Raw genomic sequence first — 25,527 nt, forward strand, 5'->3', positions numbered from 1 at the left:
AGCAATTGGAAATCAATTAATTTTGGTTCAAACGGTACCAAGGTAACATCCCTGAAGCCGTAAAACGATTGCCCAGAAGAATGTTTCAACCATGGTTTTTCCACAACTTCTAGAACGTTCTCTAATCTTACCCCAAACTCGTTTTCTTTGTAGTAACCAGGTTCTAAAAAATTATACTAGACTATACACTGAATACGTAAGAAAAAATAAAATAAAAAGATTTTATTGTTTAATGAAATAAACCAAAACTAATTAAAAATTGATGGAATATTTAAATACGTAGATATTTCTTTTTTTCTTTTTTTTTTTTGTTATTTTGGTAACTTGTATATGAGGTGTATACAAGTGTCATCATAAGCTAGAAAGTCAACCTTAAGTTTAAACATGGCAACTAACCATTGGATAGAAAATATCCGGGTTCAAATATTTCGTCATTTTCGCCAAAGTTATTGTAGTGAACGAGTATTGGAGCTAAAAATAAAATAAAAATTAATATTAACAGTGAAACTTTTATTTTATTATATTATAACCAAAAAATTAATTTTTATTTATCTTTTATTGAAAATATTAGGTAGTAAAATCTCTCATTGGCGGCCAGCGAAAGCCGGGTGGATGTATGTGTAGTACCTTAAATGGGGCGTCTTCATAAGTCAAGTTTTGACATTAAAAAATTTTTAATAAGATACTTTCTAAGAAGTTGAAAATTGGCCGTTGGGAGAGGTAACCGAAATGGCAAACTTTACCGTATTTTTTATATCCTAATATTTATTATTAATTGTTATGCAACTGTGGATATATGTATATCGTACATTCATGAACTCCCAAAAATGACCCAACTCCATGACCTGTTCCATGCATGTAATCTAATCCAATTTCCCAAAGGGGTTGTCGGGCCAAGACATCGGCCACAGACATTTTCATGTGTCCCGGAAAAACCAACGACGAAAATTGTATTAAACCCATAAGTACTCTGGTATAGGCTCTTTTGTGTTCTTCAGTTGGTTCGCCCAAGTGGGTTGTTCGAGTTACGTCAGTGGTACCATCTTAAAAAGGAAATATTAATAAATATATATGTAAAATTATCGAGTTGGTTTAGGAAAGCGAAGTTCTCAGTAAATTGATGAGTGGAAAAAATGACATTTTTCTATATACTTATAACTGCCTCCCATCCGGTGCAGGGGCTGCCACAATAAACTAAAGAAAGCAAACTTCGCCTTCCTAATTTGACCCGACCATGTTATCCCGAAGTTTTACCGTAATACTGCCCTCCTGAATCTATAACGATTGTATTATTGTCAAAGATGGTTGCATTCGTGGAAGGACTGGGTTCGTAGTGTGGTTGGGCACCATTAGCTCCAAACCCAACAACTGTATTAAAACTGTTACCTAAACTTAATATCTGTTCAAATCTGAATTCGTCTATTATATTCACAATTTTCATTTCGTCTAATTCGTCTCCTTGGCTAAACTAAAACCAACAAAATCTTTATGTATTTAAAAGACAAAACTCAACCAACCTCTTTGCTATTAAATGTTAAACTGTTCATGAAATGCATATTTTTTTTTTTTTTAATAAGTGGGCATTCAAACAACAGTTGACTTAAACAACCGTGAGATGAAATTTACAAGAAGTTGAGTATACGTATAGGCGGCATATCCAAGAAAAGTTATTCAAAGAAAGGATGTTCAACCAAAAGCTTTGATAAAAGTAATTATAAAAGCAAACTAACTCTCAGTTCCAGATGTGCAAAAAATCGACACAAGGCTGCAGCATCTCTAAGATGAGCATTTTGCATGCCCATGATCTCTGTCGGATTTTTTTTGGCTTTGAAATATGTAATCGGGGATTGTTCGAGAAGTCGTTTTTCTTCTGGGATAAGGTCCACAATAGCCTGGCTCGCTCCTGCACTGAACACGCAGGTTGTTGGTAAAAGAACTACCCTCCATGCTTGAGTCATTGTTGGCAAAACTGTCCAAATATCTTCATAATCGTGAACACTACAAAATTTGGGCATTCTGTCATCTGATGCGATAGGTAGAACAACTAAGCGATTTCAAAGTCAAATAACTCAAAGGTTTCTAATTATATCATACAACGAATGATACCAAATCGATCAGATTAATGCTCTCTTTAATATGTAATTGTTAATCAATTGAATATAAATTATTGGACGCTAAATAACATGATACCCGAAGCTTGAAGGTCGGGTGCTTCAACTGACAACCCAAGGATGGTCATAACTTTTGAATGGTGGTATCCAAGTGTTTGCATTCAATGGAAAACTAATGGATCGATTATTTGTCTTTGAAATCGCCTATTGTTTCTATTATGTGTCGTGGATGTAGAAGTAATAGTTTTACTTCCTTTTGGGGATAAAACAATAAATGAAATTATGCACAGTATTCTAAAAATATTGTAACAAAACTACATGCAGGTGTGGGTTTTCTCTAGGACTCAGTTTTCTTGATGACATCGTATTTCACATTTGCTAATTTCAACAAATTGCTTTCTATTAGTTGGTAATGTTAATAATGATCTCCTTAAATTAGATTTTGCGGCACTTATTTGATACTTGTGTATTTATAGTTTCATTTACTGTAATAAACATCCAATGGAATTTTATATCCAGTTCAAATTTACTCATTTATAGCGTACATTAGTGAAGACTTTGTTATTCCATATTCAGCGTTGAGATGTTTTGTGACGTTGTTTTTCAAAAGTTTCGTGGGATCAACGAAAAGGCGAACGTAAGTGTGACTAACTATGGCATAACTTCGAAGGAAAGGATTGCATGGTATGTCGCGCCCTCGGACATTTAAGAGCCAAGCTATTTCGTCTAATGCGGTCACCACCATCGCATCGGCCTTGTATTGGTTCAGTTCATCGCGCAGTTCTTTCACTTTTGTCAGCCATGGCTTGCCTATTTAGAAAACAAAAGGGAGTCTAAGAAAAAGGGAAAATAATTGTTTACTATAACAATAAGTAAATTTTAGAAAATACCACAAATGGCGCGGTAAACGCCATCTGTAGTACGATACTACATATTAGGATTACGTATGCTACAACAAGGTCCATTTAAAAATATCCGGCGTAGCTAACCTCAACGTGATAGGCACGTTACCATAATCGAATAAAATAATTCGAAGTGGTTTGTATTCTGTCGAAACTGTCAGACGCGGATCGCGATTTCGATCTTTCTGGATCTCGTCAGCGCGTCACAGACAGCTCCGAAAGATCACAGACCAACTTTTACCTGCTGTCTTAACAGCGCATTTTAGAAAATACTACAAATGGCGCGGTAAACGCCATCTGTAGTACGATGCTACATATTAGGATTACGTATGCTACAACAAGGTCCATTTAAAAATATCCGGCGTAGCTAACCTCAACGTGATAGGCACGTTACCATAATCGAATAAAATAATTCGAAGTGGTCCGTATTCTGTCGAAACTGCCAGACGCGCTGATGAGATCCAAAAAGATCGAAATCGCGATCCGCGTCTGGCAGTTTCGACAGAATACAGACCACTTCGAATTATTTTAATAAGTAAATTATTATGCAGATTGTTATTACACGTGATGTAGTAAGGGGGGAGGGACTGAGGAGTATTGAATAAAATATAAAGGTAATTGTTGAAAGTATTGATACTGGAGATCAATGTTTGCGAGAATCAAGTTATATTGTACTCCTTTATGGTGATTTTTTAGCTGAAACAATTATAGGAATAGATCTTCAGGAGTGGATTTAATCTGATTAAAACTTAATATGTAATATTAATTCGTGTCCTTGTTGTCGCTACTGTTATCTCTCATACCTTAGTGGTAAGATGAGTACTTTAAGCCCAAACGTCCGTGGTTCTGTTGGATCGAGGATGTAGCAGTAGCACCAATATTTTCTCATTAGTTTGAGGTAATTTGTAGTGGATAAAAATTAAATGAATTACCACATTAATATTGAATATCAACCACCATTAAGTTTTATTAATGTGAAAATTAATTTTGAATTTTTCATCCACCGCAGCCTACCTTAGGATAATGATGGAAATTTTTTTTGTGGTGTGACAACATATTTATATTGGAAAAACTTTAGCGGTTGTTGTAGAACAAACAGAATAGCTCAAAACCCCAACGCCAAAACACGACACTGTAGTTGTCAATCTGGACAACAACTACAAAAATTTTTCCTTATTTATCTATTTATAAATTAAATGCATGTATCTAATACTTTTTTATTTTTCAGGTAGGTGTAATCCACAGTGCCTGTTTGGTGAGTTATATCTCTTACTGTTCTTGAATTTTTACTATTAGTACTTCCTATTGCTTACCGGAATATTTAATGTCCAAAACGAATGCGTCTTTTTCTTTTTGGTACGCGGTATGATTGACCCAAATTAGGTCAATCAGATTGGTAGTCAATTTGACCAGTTCCAGTTTCGTATCCTGTAGCTGATAGCTCAATTCGTTGAATTCGGAGTACGGTATCAATTTTGGGTCAACTCCGATTCTTGAACCTGGTTTCAATTCCGACCTCAGCCAGTTTGCTTTGGTTGGTACGTTTTGGTTTCCTTCTCGCATCAAAAGCCATTTGCAATTTAACTGGTCATCGGCTTGAAGATGGTAACGACCATCCGTCCACAAGGCCGCCTTCTTCATAGTTACTATGACGTCCCCATACGTACCACTAAACCCAGAAATGTATTCTCTTCGTTTGTCGTAATCCGAAGTATATTCGGTCTTTAATGAAAGCAAAGAATGATGAACATAACCATAAATATAATAGGATTGATGGTTTTTGTTATTAATAGATTAATCAAAAGGCCTTTTTCGACGACTAACATGAAAATAATCCCAAAATTGCCCTATACTTCATTTACTTTCTCTAGCGATGTTTCCCTTCCAATGTCTTGGATGCGCGCTGGCAAAATCGTAGGTAGGGAGAAAAAAGCTCATAATACTCTCGACTCTTGTTCATTAAACATACTTTTTCATACAGTACCTGCCAAAAGTTTTGTTCAATCATGAATAGTAGTGCGAGTCGAAAACAAGCGTTAAAGCCTTTAACATGTCTTCAAATGTAAATAAACATCTCGTTGATATTTTCAGTAGTAAATGGTACCAATAACAGCACATTTGAACAATGCAATTGTAGTGGATAAAATGGTCAATTTTTCCGTGCAGTACTGTACGGATTATACGCTCCTCATCGGTTAAGAGTTTGGCCGAGAGTTGTCTCCTTCCTTTTCTGGCCTAGTGCTGTTCTTTTCTACTTTGCGCCGGTCAAACTAAAGGTCACATCGCTACAGAAAGTAAACGAAGTATACCATAATTGAAAGGATTCGAGATATTTTGTACATTTTTACTTAACATTATGACTTTTACCCTTTCTCTCATTAATAAACCGAATGAATTCGGCACTCATTCATCAGAAATACAATTTATAGAACAAAAATTCTAAATTTATTTACGTACCATGTGTTCGTCGTATGATGTGATGATATAAGCATCAATGGGTTGTTCTTTTAATTGTATTTCGTCTCTCATGACTTCACGCAAAGCTATTAGTCTGGCGGTGGTATTAACTCTGCTGGGGGGTTGGGGTGCCGCCCCCCTTGTCGAACAGGCCTTCCTCAATTCACCCCTTTCACGGGCTCTTAAATATTGCTCCACATATTTAGCATACTTTTCCCGGTTGGCAGTACTGTTGTTGTTGCCCTCAGGTGTTACTGGAAAAGATAAGATTAGTACAGATTAAACAGTGTTGGATTACTTTAGACATTAAAGGCATTTAAAGTCAATTTAAAATTTTTCTAAATGAATTGGAATATCCTGTCCGTTAAACGCTTCGACAAAGAATGTGATTTATTTTATAACGTTCAAGAAGTCTATTTATTCCGTATTTAGTTAGTACCAAAAATAATGAAGAGTGGAATTCTTGTGCGAATTCCAAACTTTCATTTCAAGCATTCGCTAAATGAGTGGAGCATCGGAACTTCTTGCGTGCCAAAAATTGTTCAGTTACTAGAAGAAATTCCAGGCGTCTTCTTTGTATCAGGGTTGCATGACGAAAATTCGGTTAGAATTTTTCGCCTTGTGGACCCTTCATGGCAAAGGTCTAGACTGGTTTCTATACCTGCATATAATCACAACCCAAATGTACATGATATTGACCCGGTTGTTCCCAGTCCAAAAAGAAAAAAGACGACGTGAGCTCAACTCACACTGACCAAATTGCACAATAGAATGGCATAATGAACAGATTATTAGAGTAGCAAGGAAAGGATTAATTGCGTGGGCTCGAGAACAATAGATATGACGTCAGTAGTTTAACAGGGTAGCAGAAAAGGGGTGCGATGTTTAGAGGAAAAGCCACCCACATAATGCTCACTTCCAGAGGAGTTGCGACTGGCTTTCGACAATCATTATACAACGAATTCGTGCGTGTCGGAAAGTAAAATAGATACCGGGTTTTTAATAAAAAATAGATTTGAAAATCTTACTTAACAAGCAAAATTTAATTTGAAAATATTTCCCTCAGTAACACTTCAATATTGTGAACAGTTAGCACACAAGAAGCGACTAATTTATTTCCATTGTCTATCTGTATTTTTTTTAACTGTTAGATAAAAACAATCTTTCTTTTGTTATCTTATCTACCAACATAATTAATTCAACGGCTGTTGAAAATAATATAAATTCAAAATAATTCAAGTAAAAAAGCAAGTTTGTCATCGTTTGGAATCTTTCTCATGGTAAGGGAAATCCCTAAATAAGCGAATACTTATACCATAAATGTATACGTTTTATATCCCTACGTTGTGGCGCTATCACGAGATGCACTCCACAGTGCTTCCAGATCCTAGAGGAGAAGATGCAGAATACTGATCAGACATAGTGTATAGTGGATATCACTTTTATGCAAACTGCTTAGAATTTTTGCCTGAGGTATTACCGAAAATTGTTCTATAGCTAAAAGAAATTCCACAAGTCTCTTAGTTATCAGGACTCCATAATCGTACTTTAGTAACCGACTATTTCGGCGAAGAAGGACCTCGTTACCAGAAGCATACACATGCAAACGTACGTTCGCGTATATACACTACACACCATCGATTATTGTTCTTTGTGTGTCATTCGGTTACGTAATGGTTTAAACACTTCCAACCACACGATATTTATGTACATGTAATGCACTGGCCTAATCGTGAGGTATCTCATACATACGTCGAAATTCCCACATATGAATTTATACGTTCATGTAGACCGATGAATAATAATCGTTTGTTTTTTGTTGTTGTGGGGTGCATTAGGCGAAAGGGTTAATTGCGTGGGCGTAAGAACAATAGAACTGACGTCAGCATACGACTAGGAGAACATAACAGATGTCGAGAATGTTTTATGCAGGGAATTTAGGGTGTCTCGTGTGGCGGTTGCTTCGCTGGAAGACTTGATGTTATCGTGTTTGTGTGTTGGTGTGTGAGTTTGTATACACACCCGAACGGAATTGAACACGGGGCTATATTTTTAAGGTACAGTCGGAGGCGTACAATATGAATTGTAACTAAAAGAATGTTAACTCAATTACCATTTCATTAAACATAATGAAAATACTTCTTAAGATGAACAACAAATGTGTAAAAAGCTCCTCAGTAGCATAGCTTGGGGGCTTAGAGGTGCTATAGTCCCTGACGGCATACAAAGCAAGAGGGGCGCTTGAAATGTTTTTTCGCTACTAGATTGGTGTTAGGACCACTAGTCCAGAGATGTAATTTATTTGAAATATTTGCATTTTCTATTTATAAAATGCAAAATACATTTTTGGCGTTAAAAGTTTTGCTAGTGATCAAACATTATATAAAATGATGAATGAAAGTTGCTCACATTGACCTTTGAAGGTATGTATTAGAAACTTAAAAATTTAACTGAAGCGAGCCTAAAAAATTCTAAACTCCTTGGAAATGGATAATCTAAAATATTGGATCGATATTGCTTTCCGGGTTCAATATGATGGTCCATGGATTTAACCAAGTACAAATTAGTAGATATTTTTGAATTATTAAATGTAGACGCGCCACAGTGTTTCGAAGAAGCGAATTTTCGACCATGTCACAAAGAAACGAATTTTATATATTTATTTATATAATTACTCCACCGTGTCACAATAAAGCGAATTTATTTGCTTAGAAATGGGACATAATTAGTTTAATCTAATATTGAAAATGAATTGTACAATTTAGAATGACTTGTCGACAATGTAACTACAGTTAATAACTACGATAATTTAATAATACAGTCGAACCTGGATAATTGAGAACTGGGTAAGCGAGAAAACTCTATTAATGAGAGTACGAGGGTGGATTGATAAGTTTCCGGCCTGACCAAGAAAAACAAGGTTTTTAAAAATTTTTTTTTTTTATTTCTCAACATAATCTCCTCCAAGGCTGATACATTTCTCATAGCGGTGTTCCAGTCTATTAATGCCATCTCTATAGACTGATTCGTCAAGCTCCTCAAAATAACCATTTACAGCTTCGATTACTTCTTCATTGTCCGCAAATCTCTTACCGCCAAGCCATTTTTTGAGATTAGGGAACAGAAAATAGTCACTCGGGGCTAGGTCTGGAGAGTAAGGAGGGTGCGGCATCAATTCAAACTTTAGATCGTTGATTTTAGCCGTCGCAACGATTGACGTGTGCGCTGGTGCGTTATCGTGATGAAACAAGATTTTTTTCTTCGCCAGATGAGGTCGTTTAATTTTCACCTCGTGGCTCAAACGTTGCAATAAGTCTGCGTAGTATTGACCAGTGATAGTATTACCCTTTGCAAGGTAATCAATGTATATAATACCTCTTGCATCCCAAAAAACAGTAGCCATAACCTTGTTCGCCGAAAAAATTGTTTTTGCCTTCTTTGGAGTTGGTTCCCCTGGTCCAATCCACTGTTTAGACTGTTCTTTGGTTTCAGGAGTGTAGTGGTGGACCCACGTTTCGTCAACGGTTACGAATCGACGCAAAAATTCGCTTGGATTACGCTTATACAATGACAAATTTGCGGTAGAAATGTTTTTTCGAATCAATTTTTGGTCGACTGTTAGCAAACGCGGCACCCATCTTGCACAGAGCTTTTCCATATGCAAATGTTGGTGCAAAATATGTTGCACACGTTCATATGACATCTTACAGGTCTCAGCTATCTCACGCACTTTCAATCTGCGGTCTCCCAGCACTATTTGATGAATTTTTTCGATCATATCTGGAGTTGTGACCTCAACGGGGCGTCCTGAGCGAGGCCCATCAGAGGTGCTCACACGACCCTTTTTAAACTCGGAAACCCACTGCTTAACGGTTGAATATGACGGGGAGGATGTCCCCAGTGTTGAGTCCATCTCTTTTTTAATTTCCTTCGGCGTTAACCCCTTCAAATAAAAGTATTTGATGACAGCACGATTTTCCTGCTTTTCCATTTTTACGAAAACCACAGAGGCGTCTTGTTCAGCGTGCTGTCAAACCTACACTAGCAAGGAGATCGGGCTGAAACTATAGCTACAAGCTATCCAAGGATGGTACTATAGAATGTCACCTCAAGGTAGGCCTAGTGGCGTCATCTCTTGGTTAGGCCGGAAACTTATCAATCCACCCTCGTATTTGCCAGGTCCAGTCATTTTACCCTTCTAAAGCCTCTATAAGTGAGAAACATAAAACCTGTACAAGTGACGGTCATTTTTCATGCGTGAACCTCTTTAAGTGAGATTCCTACTTGCCTATACCTCTATAAGCGACAGTTTACTTTTGCTATTTTAGGACTCGTTCTTAAAATTCAAGAGACTCTTATTTCATTCGAATGACCAAATGTGCGTATCGCCTTGTTTATCAATCTTATTACAGTTTACAGTGAGTTCATAAAAGCAGTTGCGAAGAAAGGTCCTGTACTTCCTCATAATTCCAAACGAAAACTCAATGCGTTGTCGAACCGTATTTTTATAGACCTCTATAAGTGAGACAGATTCCTCCTGTAACTCTGTAAGCTAGAAATTCGGGTTAGTGAGAAACCTCTATAAGAGAAAAACAGATCGCGGTCCTTTGAGCTCTCACTTATCCAGGTTCGACTGTAGTATAATAATAAACTTAGCCTACCTTATCAGATAGTTGGGGAACGTGCAAAAGGCGGGGAAGTATCAGAGGGTGAGTGAAGACGGTAAGCCGTCTCACCACTCTGCATCTTTGCGATCGTGAATTCGACTCGCGACTCTCGACTTCTTAATTTGACTCATTCATTATAATTATTAATTTCGCTATTTAAACGGTTGCTAATTGACTTATTAACACCATAGATAAGTAGGTAGGTTTTAGCTTGCAATTTTAAATAAATAATGGAGATGTACCAACTTTGTACCAGTGACCTAAATATGAATTTTTGGATACTAAGTATCAATAGTTTTGTATTAATCAAAAACTATCATATTAATATGAAGCTGAGTGCCCTTATTACGGCTTTAAACTTTATCCTATGTAGGGTTATTAAGTTGAAATTCAGGATGGTCAAACCTAGGATAGAACTTTCAATGCAAGGGCTTGACACTCTGGTACTCTCCCTTAGCTACGTCCCAGAATTTATTGAAGGATTAAAGGATAGAGGATAACGACTCGTTCTACTTGACTCTGTATCGGACCTATAAACTCGATATGAAACACTGTATACAGAAAATACCACAAATGGCGCGGAAAACGCCATCTCTAGTACGATGCTACATTTTGGGATTACGTATGCTCCAACAAGGTCCATTTAAATATATGGATATCTACTTACTCGAATAAAATAATTCGAAGTGGTTTGTATTCTGTCGAAACTGCCAGACGCGGATCGCGATTTCGATTTTTTTGGATCTCATCAGCGCGTCGCAGGCAGCTCCGACAGAACACAGACTATTTACAATGAATTATTAACTATGAAATAACGGATTACAACTACAGGCACATCAAAGAAAACTATGGATTAAAAACGCAAGTTAACACGATGAAGGACAAAACGTAACTAACTCTAAATTATGTGACAAAATCAAAAAATGTTCTGGTGCCACCACCAATACTAGGTATGCAACAAAAGAATATGAGCCAGAAGCCAATAAGGCGAGAAACCCAACAAGGTATGACTCTGCTTCGATCTAAGAAATCATTGTAACTGGCATACAATTGAAGAGTATCGATAATAAAATTAACAGAGGTGGTCGAAGACCTTCGCAGAACCTGACCATTAAGACCAAATTGGTCTATTATTGTTTGCAAAAGAGCATTCAAGAGATATTTGACTACCTTGTATACATTTGAAATTATGGAAATTTCTAACATAATAAAATGAAATAGATTGAATAATGATAAGCAAATCTATCTCTAACGACTAAAAAAGAATATTAAAAGTAAACTGAAACAGTATAAAAATCATTAAATCGTCATATCAGATAAACATAAATTAAAAGTAAAATTGTAATCAGTGTAGTTTAAGGACATTCTTTAAAAGGATGTTTCAAATTGTTGTTGAAAGATATTAATCCCTAAGTCTCTATAGTTTGAGAAAGGATTGAGACAGGCATAGGCCCCACTGGTCACCGCATGCCACATTTCAGCCACCTGAATTCTGAAAATAAAGTGTAATATACAAATCACTATCACTATCACTATATAGTATAAAACAAAGTCGCTTCCCGCTGTATGTATGCTTAGTTCTTTAAAACTACGCAACGGATTTTAATGCGGTTTTTTTTTAATAGATAGAGTGATTCAAGAGGAAGATTTATATGTATAATACATGCATAATATAGTAAAGAAACACTGATAATTTTAGAAGTTTCTAATGTGATGTCGTAAATAAACACATTTTTTGCGCTTTCATTGCAAACGCTGGCTAAACCCTACGAGATAGATCAAAATAATGTACCACAGTATTGTACATCTTAAAAAGGTCTACAAAAAGTCCGCGATGAATCCGTATCCTATTAAATACTTTTAAATACATTGTGCATTTAATATAGATTAATATGGCCCTTTACAGTATGTAATTTAAATGAATATTTTCGAAGATATTACAGACTTAAAATGCAGGGACATAGCGGTTGCGGCGGTACCGGCCGGTTTGTATTGTCTAATGACAAAAAACTGTGAATGTTGTATATAAAGACATTCAATAGTATATTAAGTATCAGCATTGCACCCTTGCGAAGCTCGGGCGGGTCGCTAATTATAAATAAATTAAAACACAAACGTGAAGTGAACATCATTTTAAAAACAAATGTTTCCTTCATGAAATCGTCGCTCGACCGAAATACGACCTCATGTCATCATATCCACTAGGAAAAAGTTGTTACAAACATTTGTTTTTAAAGAGAAAATACCAATGACCCTAAAAGGCTTCCTATATGATATTCATATTGTATTTGATTTCCTTCCGCAGCCAAAAAATGGTTGCCAACGCCCGTTGTATCATTCGGGTGAAGTAGATAAAAAGCCCCTTCATCTATATATTTTTTGTATAATATTATTTATCGATATTATGATGAAAATATAACTTCTCTTCCACTTATTTCCTTGTTTTGCAATAAATGAAAAATACTTGTGTAGAAAAGTTTATAAACTTATTATATTTGACTAGGGTGCTTTGTATAATTTTACGTAATACATGGCCCAAGTGAAGATAGATATACGCGCGTGATGCAGTTTTACCCTCGCATTTTCTCTCCGTAACTGTACACTGTAACTGACTGACATCCACGTACAGCTTTTAAGATAGAAAGGGTGATGTTTTTGCTGGCAATGCCATAACGAACCGTTCAAGTTCATCCCTCAGCAGACATGTTTTCCTGGTCTGTTGTTGACGTCAAAAAAGGACTTCCCCTAGACAATTAAGGATAAAATATTGCTCTTTCGATCTCGAAGTGTTTTCGTCTCATTCTCCAAGGGCACTGCAACTCTCCTTCTTCACGTCCTCCCTCCCGCTTTTTACCGTGTAGCGGTTGCGCGTGTTGAAAGACGACTTTCGGGGTGTTCTGGTAACCTGGTACCCTGTTGACGTCATATTTCGAACTAAAAGGGATAATCCCTTTTAAACCCCTCCGCTATCTAGTCAGTGAACTTTTCCTCTATTGTTATGTAAAATGTATGGGGTAGGTGTAACCGACAAAGGTAAATAATAAATTTTATAACGGCTTAGGTCTTACATACCTACGTATAAATGCAAATAGATGTTCAGTGAGGAGATTAATAAAAGAAGTCGTTCTAATCTAATTCTATTCATCATTGTTGTAAAATGTTGCTTCTACCAAATGATTTTCGTTGTTTAGTATTTATTCTAACAACAGGCATGACAGATACGTTTTGGTTGAATCCATTAAGCAATTAATACCCAAAATTGATTTTTAAAAATCGATGAAATTTAAAAGGCTTTAAAATCTCATTCGAATGAAATTGACTTATGTTCTTTTTCTGTCCATTTTAATCTCCAATATTCCAATCTAGGACAATTGATTTTTTAAATAAATGAATTATACAATACTCAAAATTGAGATGTTATTCAAAAACATTTGTGCTAATTTTGCCAGTTAGTTATGAAGAACTTATTGTTCTAATATTTAGTCTAATCTCTCTCCAAGATGTACTTATATAACATATGAGATAATATTGTATTTTCGTTGAATTTATTTAATAAATTATGTTTGGAAATTGGAATGAAAAATTACACTGTTAATACTTTGTAATAGTTTGATCGCGAGACGCAATAACTTTTTATTTTTATTAATTTATTTGCAATAAATAGGATTCAGAAAGCAGCCCCGCCCTTCAATTTTTTTTAAAACACGTTAACCAAGGGTGAAACGCAGAATCCGGATCTTTGTTAGCAGGAGAGTAGAAAACCGTCCCGCGATTTTGATTTTCGAACAACACATTTTCTTATTTCTTTTTGGTCGGGCCGGCAGCGAAATGGTTGAAAAAGACCATCTCAGATCTCTAAGAGTTCGGTCAGGTTAGGGGGCTCCCTGAGGATAAAATGCACTTCTGGCCGAAGCAGGCTCACATAAATGCCTGACGACTCACGGCCGTTCGAGACATGCAATGTGCATTTCCTATGCAAAACATGCATTTTAATTGCTCGGTAATTCGTGCTGCATCAAGAGGTCTTCATTTCAGTCACGCGCCAAATTCGACTTGCAACTTTTTAATCTTTCAACTGTAACAATATGATAAATTGGTAGTCGATTGTGGTTTGTTTCAATTAACTTATTAAGCATTAATTTCTATGAATAATTAGATTAAATTTTAAAATAGTTAATTTTTCCAATAATAAGCCAACAACTGTCGGTCTAGTTATTCATTTTAAAGATCGCTTTCAGCACATACCGCTCTATTTTATAAAGGCCTGACCGAAGTTTATCGCCTTTCGTCTACTGAAATACAAAAATATCGTCTAGGTCTAGCATTATTGGTTGCTATAAGTACAAGGACTTCCGAAATTTGACTTTTATTGATGGTTCGTTTCTTTAATGTTTGTATGGAATTATTGGGGGCAGATTTGCTAGTTTTGGGGATCGACGATACTTTTAAATGTTGTTCATTCGGTTAACGACTGCAATCACGCGCACAAGTATTTTTTCTGCTCTCTGTTTCCTTTGTAAAATTTCGAAATTAACTAAATTATTAAACGACGTTATTTTTTTCTAAAGAACTTGCTATGTCAAATTAATTTGGGGCATAGCTGTGAACGGTGTATATGTATGAGATTTACAACCTCGTTGCGAACCTTCCGAGACACAGCGTATTTACTTTTTCCAGGTTGTGAATTTGTATAGTATGACATTTTTTTGATATATTTAGTTTCACCTTTCATCTCAAAAAGGATAATTTTCAATTGTTTGAGTTTGAGATATTTTCGTAAGGTAACTTTACTGAACCATTGTAGATACAGTAGGTACAGTACATTACAAAGTTTTTTAGTTCAGTACAAAGTACAAAGTCTTTTCTGATGTTGAATTTCAGTCACTCTTTTTAAAAACTCAAGTAAAAGTGCGTCCAGCATCGTCGCCACCCCTTGTTTCGAACAAATTATATTTAGATACACATATTTTTCAAAATTTGCCTATAAGTCTAATAAATGAAGGCTTATTACATGTACCTACCTATTGTTAATTTTATTATTTTACAGAGCTGGTAAGTCCAAATTTACCCTTCTATTAATTATATTTGTTAGCTACATTATATGCATACTCTTCTCGGAACTTGCCTACCACTTCAAATCTTATATTAATTGTAAGTTTATACCTACAATAAAAAATAAAGACAGATCCTGTTCAACCGCGTAACTTGTAACATAGTAAATCTATCGTTCTTGTAAATATACATTAATAAATAATTTTAAGTTAACTCTTGAAATTTTAATAAATTCACACAAAGTTAGTTTGGCGTGTAAGCTGTGCTTGACAAAAAATTAATCTACGCACAAACACCACCACCCTCGGCATGCCGTTATTCCTGTACTTTCTAGTTTTAACATCTATTTCAAGAAAAAATAAAAAGAACGTGTTTTGGTTCTTTATCATCCTCGAGATTTTTCCTTCCCGGAAAAGGTTCACCTTCTATAACTATTTAGACTTATCGATGTCTATTCTATTTTGGATTTTTTTTTGTGCGTACGGAAGCATTTCCTACTGAGTTTGCGAATTTGAAGAAAATAAAAATCGTTAATAGAATATGCATAAATTTGGATGCCGATTTCTAAAATATTTGGTGGAAGAAATCCAAAGAATGGTTTTAAAAGACCGTTAGATTATGGTGATCGACACGTAACTGACGTCTATTAGATTGATTATGCAAACAAACAAGAAAAAACATGATGACCTTTAAAAGTTTAAGCAAATAAAAAATCTAACGCTGGGATGAATCAATGGCACAAATTGACCTCTTTATGACCCTTCAGGTGGTAAAATTACTTTCTTTAATCCTATATGAGGTATACTGAAAGTACTAAACTCGCGAATCCTTGAATGGTGGCAGTGCTGCACATCCATTTGAAGCAGGGTAGCATAAACGACATGGGGTTCTATCCAACCCTCAACAGAGCTAATCTCCAAGTTCGTGCACTGTGACCATAGCAACTGGTCGATGGAGTGCCTGCTCGCCTTGCTTTGTCATTACGGTTTCTGATGCAGAGATACGCAACCAGTTCACTCAATCCTTTTCCGCAATTCTTATTGCAAAAACGGTTCAGACAAGAAGGACGACAGCAGTAACCTATCGAAAATCGTTTGCAGAATTGGCACGATTGAAATTATTGGCAAAATTGCCCTACATATTTGGCCGAAAATATTGGAAACCAACAGGACTGCATAAGGACCAACGGGGTTGGTTTGAGAAGCTGATGTGCGATCGGAAATCGTTGCCAATACACTTTAAACTAATATCGTGATTGAAAGCTTGCCTTTTTAGAAGATGATTACGTTACAGATAACAATGGATAAAATACATAATCTTATTGGGAAGTAATAGACGGTATTTTTACTTGATTTAATTGAAATTGGCAATTTGTAACTATTGGGGGGTGTTTTGGGCACAAAATTAATTTATTTTGAGAGCCCTTTCAAGTTTCAGTTTGAAACTCGATAGTTCAAAATTTCGTGAATACGTGAAGAAAATAAAACACTGTTTATAACTAACTTAAATGTTTACCTAATTTACGGTGTACAAGAAAAGGAATTAGAGCAAAAATAAATCGTTTGAGAGATGGTATAGAACTACTGTGTCGGCTAGTGGTCAACTACTTATATTAACATTGAATTGTAGAGACAAATACACAAAGAAATATACAAGTCTTCGTAAACAGGTAACAACGACCCGAAAATAATATAAACATGAATCTACAGGTCAGATGACAATAATAGAAATGTGAATCATTTGAAAATATGGAAAATACAGCCTAGATGGGAATTTAATGATCCTTGCAATCTAAAGTATTTAGGTGCCTGTAGGAATCAACATAAACGGAAACTTTAAACCTAAGTAAATAAATGCAGTAACCAAAATACAAAACAAGAATGTTGAACCTGAAAAGACAAACATAAACGAATACTGGATTTTGTTACATACAATTAAATAAAGCTTAATTTGAATAATAAATGTTATCACCGTTATAACATGGGGTATGGGGATTGTTGTCAGAGTATGGTTTTATTATTTAAATTATATAAAACACAAAATAAACTTTTTGCAAATATATTGAATAGATAGGTAACTTACATCTCGACCATATTTTTACTGCACTGCAACTTTATCAAGCTAGATAATATTGCACAAAATTAATTTACAAAATTGTTGCTTGTATTTAACTCTAGTGATAAGGATGGAGCTGATGTTTGAGCAACTGTAATAGATTGATCTTTTTGTTATTCAATAACGAATTGGAATTGTAATTTCTTATTTTATTGTAATTTTTAATGATTCTAATATATTCAATTTTATGCCTTTTCCTGAAAGTCCTGAAACATAAAAAATTTACGTGTAAAAAGGAATCTAATTTTGTTGGTTGCTGTGTAATAATTTTTGTATTTTAAGACTCTAGTTTTGCCAATAAACCAGTGACTTTTATTCGTTTTTTTTGCCTGATGATGATTGAAACTGACGGTCGAAACGTAGCAAGGTAATAAAAAGATCACTCCTAAACTATTGTTGGTTTATTGGCAAAATTAGAGTCTTGAAATATAAAAAATTTACAATTTTAATTACATATTGATTCAAGTAAACCACAAGTATTTTATTTTATTAATTAGTAACTGTGTACGTATATATCTAAGAGTTATTAAACGCATGTACAATACGGATCCTTTTAATCGCTGGACGCTGGTCCTTCAAGTCTGTGTTTTCTGTGATCCGTTGTCATTGTATGTAGTATAGCAATATACTGGTAAAAACAACAATGTTTTGTCAAGAGAACGAGCTTTTTAACATGGTCCTTCGAGCCGAATAGTTAAAAAGTATTCATTGTTTGTAGGTTCCAAAATCATCTTGGTCTTCTGTCACTCTATGAAACAGTATCACAATAAAGTTTTCTAAAGGTTTTCAGTTTTTTGCACCTATAGTAGGCCAGAAAAGTGTGAGAGTAAGTAAGACCATGAAGGAAGTATTTAGCGCGATTTCATTGAAATTCTTATGGTGCTCGTTTTAATCACGCACACGCGTGAGCCGTGCGACCGATCGTCTCGCACTCTTTTTTTATGAACGTACTTAGAATGCTGAGATCTCTAATTTTTAGGTACACACCTACTTAATACAGTCACGTAGAAAGCACGCTCGCTCGAGGAGAAAGACGAAGTCGTTATTTTTATTACTCCGCGTACGAGTAATAAAAAGAACTTGTTTGAAACGTTCCTTTATCTGATGATCGTAAACATTCCGAGGGATGTAAGTTATGTCCAGTTTCGAGTAACTTGGCACTTTTTCGATTAGGATAGCATGAAACGCGCTCGTATACTCCTCGAAGTTGTCGAGGAAATTCCCGCGCTTTCCATGGAAATCTATCCCCAAACAAATGTTACTTTTAATAGGACTACAGAAGAAAATCGCGATTCTCCCCAATAAGGCGAGTCCGTGTTTTGTAATCGTGGACGTCACAAAATCAATAATATATACAGGGTAAACTCTTTATAACGTCACTCGATTCAACGACAAACTCCTTAAAACGACGAAATTGCTTGACTTTGGTTTGTTTACATTGTTTTCTATACAATATTACACTCTATATAGCGTCACGCTCACTCTATTTAACGACAACAATGCGGCATTATAAGTCATTTAGCAGTACTTTCTAAGTTGCCGAAATAGATAGGAACTGCAGCTGTGTACGTTGTTGAAGAAGACGATCCTGTCCCTCCACCAAGCATCAAACAAGCACTTGATGCAGCGAAACTATAAAAAAAATACTTTTTATATGATCAAATTGATCCAGCAGTATCTCAAGATATGAATAAGATACGTAACAAAATACAATTAAAATATTGGAGCAGCAAAAAACATCAGACGAAGATAACAGGCTATACGCAATGTATGAATAATATTCATGTGCAAAATGTGTACTAGATTGGTAAATGCATATTATCATAGAATAGTAAAATAATATCTTTTGTTTCTCTCCATTTAACGACCACTCCTTATAACGCCGAATGTTCAGTCCCTTAAGTGTCGTTATATAGAGTTTACACTGTATATATATATATAGTAGAACCTGACGAAGCTTTTTTGGCAAATAAAATAAGATACGTAAATAATGAGCTGCAGAATGTCAATGAAATTGAGCATCAAGAAATTAGTCATCGTTAAAATTTGACAAAAGAAAATTAAAATAAATATAAATTTTATTCGATGGAGAAAACCTAGAAGAAGTATATACACTAGTGGCGAGTAGAGTATTAGACATAGGGGATACTCTTACATGCATCATCTTTTGAATAATACGAAATGATGTAGAAGAATGGTTATAATTTATATTCGAAGGTGTTCTGCTTTGTAAAACAGTTCGTTAGTTCACTTAGTTTAAGAGATGACGTGGATCAAAAAATATATTCCTGACGTTTATATACCAATTTATCCAAATTCTAATACAATTCCTATGTAATTTCTATGTTCACTGAACATTGGTAATAGAAAATCACATAAAATTGTATTTTCATGAGTAAGTACCTACTCATTGTCGGTTAAACAAAAGGATAAATTACATACCTAAATTTATCTACTTAAATACAGTACTGGTAAGGACCGTTTGGTTAAGACGGCAGATATAGTTCCGCAGTTAAGTGGTAAAAAATAGTCCTTAGGTATGCGATTTTACTGTATGATGTTGAGTTTTTTCGAAATTAGAAACATGTGGAATATGGAGAAAGTTGGAAGAAGTAGTTACGATTTATACCTTCTGTAATGAATGTTTCATGTTTCCTGCCACAAATAGGGTTGCCACCAGTACTTTATTATAAAGTATTGTACTCTATTTCGACTGTGCGTACGTTATACTTAAGTACGCAAAAATACTTTATTTAAGGCCTTAAGTAAACATCGTAATTTTGTAAGCGATTATTCGAAATTCAGAGTATTTTTACATCAATAATATTGCACAACAGAAAAAATGGCAAGCCGTATTTACAGAACAACCTCGTTTCCCAAATCTGTTCAAGGTAGTGTCACTTTTGCTGTCCGTTCCGGCCACTTCAGTATTTACAGAAAGAGTATTCTTTGTTATGAACCCAAAGTGGCGGGACGACAGGAATAAAGCTTCATTAAAACTACTTAAAAATGAATTTTTAGTTTACTTAAATCTTTGTTTGCCATGTTTAGAGGCTATTAATGTATTTAAGAGCGACAGCAATTTGTTACTGGCTGCTAGGTGTAACAAAAAATAAAATACTTTATTTTTATGCTGAGTACTTTTTTTTTTTAACCTTTTAGTCAAGAAATACTTTATGTAAAGCCTAAAAAGGTGGCAACCCTAGCCACAACGTAGAATTTTTTTAAAAGTGAATTGTGGTTTGTTCTTAAAAAAAGATTTTTAATGAATACTTAACAAAAAAAGAAAGAAAACGTATTTTTGGCCGCCCTGTTTCTTTTTCTGAACAAATTCCGTAATATCTGCGCCGTCGTCAACAACTTTCTAATTTTCCCTTTTCGTAAGCGAATTGCATTACAACGTTCGTAACCTTGGAGCACGTCGTAGCACATTCTTGCTTTAAGGATAAAGGAGAAAAGCACATGTCGAGAGAACTTTCACAGCGATCGGATTTTCCGAACCAGGATTTCATGAAAATGGCTCTGAAAAGCGTGGAAAGTTGTTGAAAGCTCAGGGCAGCTTTTCCGGGAAAGTCGAGAGCTTTCGCGAAAATGGCGTCATTCGAGACAGGATTGCATGAACGAAACAGGGGATGGTTTTTGATGCGTCGCGACGCCCGTCCGTAGCGACGTCACTGGATCGATAAGAGATAAGCGGATTAGCGGTCTGGCACACACGCGATCGTCGACGCTAAGCTGAATCTAGTTCAGCTTATCTAAATAATTTGAGAGTAGGAGAGCAGGAGGACGAGGTGGTCCTTCCGGACTGATAAAACCCACGCTTCCTGTTATTATCCTGAAAAATCAATGGAGTGGATCTCGTCAACACTAATAATAAGAATATGTGTGTAGTCAAGTAATTCAAATTTTACAATTTCGTCATTATTATTGATCATTAAAAAAAGGTAGGAAAAGCGTGAATATGCAGATAGGAGACAAAAAATTAGAAGAAGTTGTTTATTTTCGATATCTAGGAGTTCAGATAACTTAGGATGGAAGGAGCAGTAGAGATATAAAACAAAGTATAGCGCGGGATCAAGTCGCCTGCGATAAAAAGAAGTCACTTGTATGCTCTCTAACGGTTAATTTAGAACTTCAAAAAATATTGTTAAAAGCTCTGTAGTAAACGTGAACGGAAAGCGCTGCGGAATAAGTTAGAAGTGTTCAAAATATGGTGTTACAGGCGAATTATGAAGATACTGTGGATAAGGATGGTTATAGAAATGAAGAGGTGTTAGAAAGAATGTATAAGAGAAGAGAGGGAGTTATGAAAGTCAATAAAAAATTGGCGAGATAGGTTGGTAAGACACTTTCTCAGGCATGAAGGACTAGTTGAGGACATTTTAGGATTAAAAACAACAGTTAAGAGGAGTAGAGGTGGACCTAGATAAGATTACTGTTCACAAATAGTTCAGGATATGAGATGTTATAGTTTTAGAGAAATGCGAAGATTAGCTCAGAATAGGAAAGAACGGAGACTGTGTCTGACTAGTCTTAGAACTGAAGACCCTATAAAGATTTCCTGATTGATGTATATGTGATGTGCGATGTATCAAGGGTTTAGTTTGGGTTATTGTACAGGTGATGATCGCAATGATTAAAGTTTAGGTGCTAAGCACCAACCACAATAAACCCATCCGTTCAAATTTGGAGATGTTTAATTAGTAGGAATTTTTAAATTTCACTAATTAGGTTTCTGTACTCTGCCAGTTTTAAATGAGGCGAAGCCCATGTCTAAAGTTTGAGAAGGTCTCCCTTTAAAAGGCGGTTTACTTTCTATCGAAAATATGGTTTAAGTTATTTAAAAATGTTCATATTAAATAGTTAATCTTCACTATTTTATTTTTCATAAATTTTGTTCTAAATATTTGGGATATCCACCATGCCCATATAATACATTCACTTCACGCCCATAATGTAAGGAAAAGATTGTTACATAGTTATAATTAAATATATAAGAGTAGATCTCGCAACAATTTATATTTGTTTACGGAAATCAAATTTCAACACTGTTGTCTTCAAAATGCATTTCTTCCTGATTAGCCGCAGACTGTCCACACACTTCCTGATGTGATTATGAGTTTTACATGGTGGAGATACATACTATTTTTGCATATAAAATGCAGTAGTTTGTTTACACTCTAAAATAGTATCAAATAATTGTTTTAACCATTTACTGACTAGTCTTGAGAGTAGTACGTAATATCTACAAGCAATGCCGTTGTTAAAAGTTCGGGAACCTGCTCTTAATCAACTTTTGGAATATGCCCAAAGAACAAATAAGGTAAAATTCATTTATTTAATGCAAGTCATTCGTTTGTTAAAATATAGAGTTCTATAAAAAGTAAAACGATTACAAATACAAAATACAAATTTTTATTCTCTGTTTTAAATTTTATCTAATACCTTCTCTCTGTTGTTTTGATAATAATTCAGATATTATATCAATTTTTGCTTGTATTTTTTGAAAATTCAGTCGCAGTTATCACTAGGTACATTAGTTTTCAATTAAACAACGATTTTTTTCAAAAACATCAGTGTGTCTTATATTAATTCTGTACAATTAAAACGTGAAAATAACATTGAAAGCTTGGGTGAATGTTTGTCTGCATTCCTTGATTATTTTCAGCCAACTGGTTCAGCCACGACAACTAGCGGAAACCCTATTGTCGAAAAAGACGCTTCTCTTACAGCAGGCCCGAGAGGGGTAATTCTGTTTCAGAATTATGACATGGTCGATGAATTAGCCCACTTCGATAGAGAACGTATTCCCGAAAGAGTCGTCCATGCTAAAGGAGCTGGAGCTTTCGGCTACTTCGTTGTTACCAACGACATAACCCAGTACACTGCAGCATCTGTTTTTTCTGCGATTAACAAAAGAACGTCTATTGCCATAAGATTTTCAGCGGTAGCCGGAGAAATGGGATATGCCGACAGCGTTAGAGACGTCAGGGGGTTTGCAATTAAATTTTATACCGAGGATGGCATTTGGGATCTCGTTGGCAATAATACGCCTCTTTTCTTCGTAAAAGATCCTGTCAACTTCATGAGCTTCATCCACGTGTTAAAGAGGAATCCTGTAACGCATTTGAGAGATCCAGAACAGTTCTGGGACTATCTGACCCTGCGTCCAGAATCACTACACCAAACCATGATCGTCTACACCGATAGGGGAATACCAGATGGTTATCGACACATGCACGGCTATGGTGCAGACACATTCTCCTTGTTAAACGATCAGGGTGTTCTGGTTTACTGTAAATTTCATCATTTCACGGATCAAGGTATCAAAAATTTAGATCCTCAGGACGCAATTAGGATAGCAGGTGAGGATCCTGACTACTTCACGCGGGATTTGTATAACAGCATTGCCGCCGGGAATTACCCCTCTTGGAGAATGTTCATCCAGGTTATGACCCAAAAACAAGCTTTAGAGAGTCCTTTCGATCCTTTTGACGTTAGCAAAATTTGGCCCCACGCCGACTATCCTTTGATTCCTGTTGGAAAATTCGAGTTAACCAGAAATCCTGACAACTACTTTGCCGATATAGAGCAGTTGGCGTTTGATCCTGCTCATTTAATCCCTGGAATCGAGCCATCTTCAGACAGATTTATTCAGGGGCGACTGTTTGCTTATGGGGACACCCAGAGGTACCGTTTGGGGACTAACTACAATCAAATTCCCGTCAACAACAATGTTCGAGTACGAAATTTCAGCAGAGACGGGAAGTTTACACTCCATAGCCAAAACGGTGCCCCCATTTATCATCCCAACAGTTTTGGGGGACCGGAGCCGGATCCTAGAGCTAAAGCGCTGTCCCCAGAATTCCCGATTGTTGGTAATGCTGTACGGTACGATAATGGTAATGATGATCCCTATTCACAACCCAGGGTACTTTGGGTACGAGTTTTGGATCAAGGGGAAAAAGAGAGAATGGTAGAAAACATTGTACTCGGAAATGGACTTATGGCACTAAGAGATGCTTCCGATTTCATTCAGAACAGAGCCATCGTTAATTTTACAAACGTTCATCCCGATTTTGGTAGAATGGTACGGGATAAATTGAGCGCTCAACTTCAATTCACTGCTCAGCTATAGTTCGATGTGTAGTGCAAGGGAGAGTATTGGAAACAAAAAAGAAATTCTTAACTTTACTTATCTAATACCTTGGTGATATGTTACTTTATCTATCTAATAATGTCAAAAAAAAATTAATAGACGTAGATGCTACGTATTAGAAATAAATAAATGTGGGTATTTTGGTGTATTAATAAATTCGTTTGCTTTTTAATTTTTTTTTAATAATCGAGTATACCCATCAGAAGTGTCACAAAAACGTATTTCGTTTTACATTACAAACGGAAAAGAACCAAGAATTCCAAATGCGTAAATGATGATTATAAGTTTAATTATGCATACGTATAATGAAATTTCTTCATTGTATTCATAAGCGGAAGGCGTGTCATGATTAACAGAGAAGGAAGTTGCTAACACATGCCGGTTTTCTGTTAGGCTCCCACCATTTTGTGTGTGTTCACTGGAGCGTGAATTTATTGGAAAGTATAGTATCGGAGGAATAGGAGTTCATAAGCAGTTATAGACTATTCAATGACCATAATCTTGTTTCCTATTGAAGAATAACTGATATGTGTATGGTGCACATATTTATATGTAGAAGGAACAGAACGTATTTTTCGAACCTCTAACTTTTTTTAGGGATTTAGGTTTTTTGGTGGAAACAAATTTAATTAACAATCGCTGAAGGAAGAAGTGGAACAGTTGAATAATAGATCGGAAGTGTTAGTAGTTTTGAAAATAAATTTTGACGAAGATTAAAAGGGTGGAGCTAGAAGTATTTTAACTAAAGTAGGGATCGAATCAGAAGATAATGAAATTTGGAAAGAGTGATTAGATGAAATACTAAGAAACAGATTTCGGCCCAATGTAGCTAGAAACCCAATATTAAAATGCAATTAAGAATTATACACCTCATGCTGTTAGTAAACGAAATTAAAATGTTAAAAGATTAGTGGAAAGTACAAGTAATAAAGTAATTTGTAGAGATAATAATAGAAAGGTACAGATACAAAAGGTTTTGAGAAGATACATTTGAAAGGATATTTATATATTTTAATAATAATAGGAGATATTTACAATAGAAAGAATTGAATTATACATTACAA

The 25,527-nt window shown here is 35.5% G+C and overlaps 2 protein-coding genes and 1 long non-coding RNA gene across 3 annotated transcripts in view; 2 read left to right on the forward strand and 1 right to left on the reverse strand.

Moving 5' to 3' along the window:
* The window catches only part of LOC108735155, a 480,326-nt gene that overhangs the window by 136,434 nt on the left and 318,365 nt on the right, over nucleotides 1-25,527 (forward strand). The window lies entirely within an intron of this gene.
* Nucleotides 1-25,527, reverse strand: part of LOC108735164 (xaa-Pro aminopeptidase ApepP) — an 86,626-nt gene that overhangs the window by 9,771 nt on the left and 51,328 nt on the right. Inside the window, exons 2-8 of the mRNA XM_025976650.1 lie at nucleotides 5,471-5,724; nucleotides 4,327-4,735; nucleotides 2,657-2,921; nucleotides 1,731-1,998; nucleotides 1,255-1,468; nucleotides 810-1,043; nucleotides 397-471 (exon numbers count right to left, since the gene is read on the reverse strand). Of these exons, the coding sequence (XP_025832435.1) occupies nucleotides 397-471; nucleotides 810-1,043; nucleotides 1,255-1,468; nucleotides 1,731-1,998; nucleotides 2,657-2,921; nucleotides 4,327-4,735; nucleotides 5,471-5,724 (1,719 nt within the window). The remainder of the gene's footprint in view (nucleotides 1-396; nucleotides 472-809; nucleotides 1,044-1,254; nucleotides 1,469-1,730; nucleotides 1,999-2,656; nucleotides 2,922-4,326; nucleotides 4,736-5,470; nucleotides 5,725-25,527) is intronic.
* Nucleotides 22,489-24,635, forward strand: LOC108735163 (catalase-like). The gene is made up of 2 exons (XM_018466997.1): nucleotides 22,489-22,627; nucleotides 22,973-24,635. Exons 1-2 carry the CDS (start codon nucleotides 22,559-22,561, stop codon nucleotides 24,440-24,442), a joined length of 1,539 nt encoding a protein of 512 aa, XP_018322499.1. The 5' UTR covers nucleotides 22,489-22,558; the 3' UTR covers nucleotides 24,443-24,635.

The sequence above is a fragment of the Agrilus planipennis genome, unplaced genomic scaffold, assembly GCF_000699045.2.
Source record: "Agrilus planipennis isolate EAB-ADULT unplaced genomic scaffold, Apla_2.0 scaffold102, whole genome shotgun sequence".
NCBI lineage: Eukaryota > Metazoa > Arthropoda > Insecta > Coleoptera > Buprestidae > Agrilus > Agrilus planipennis.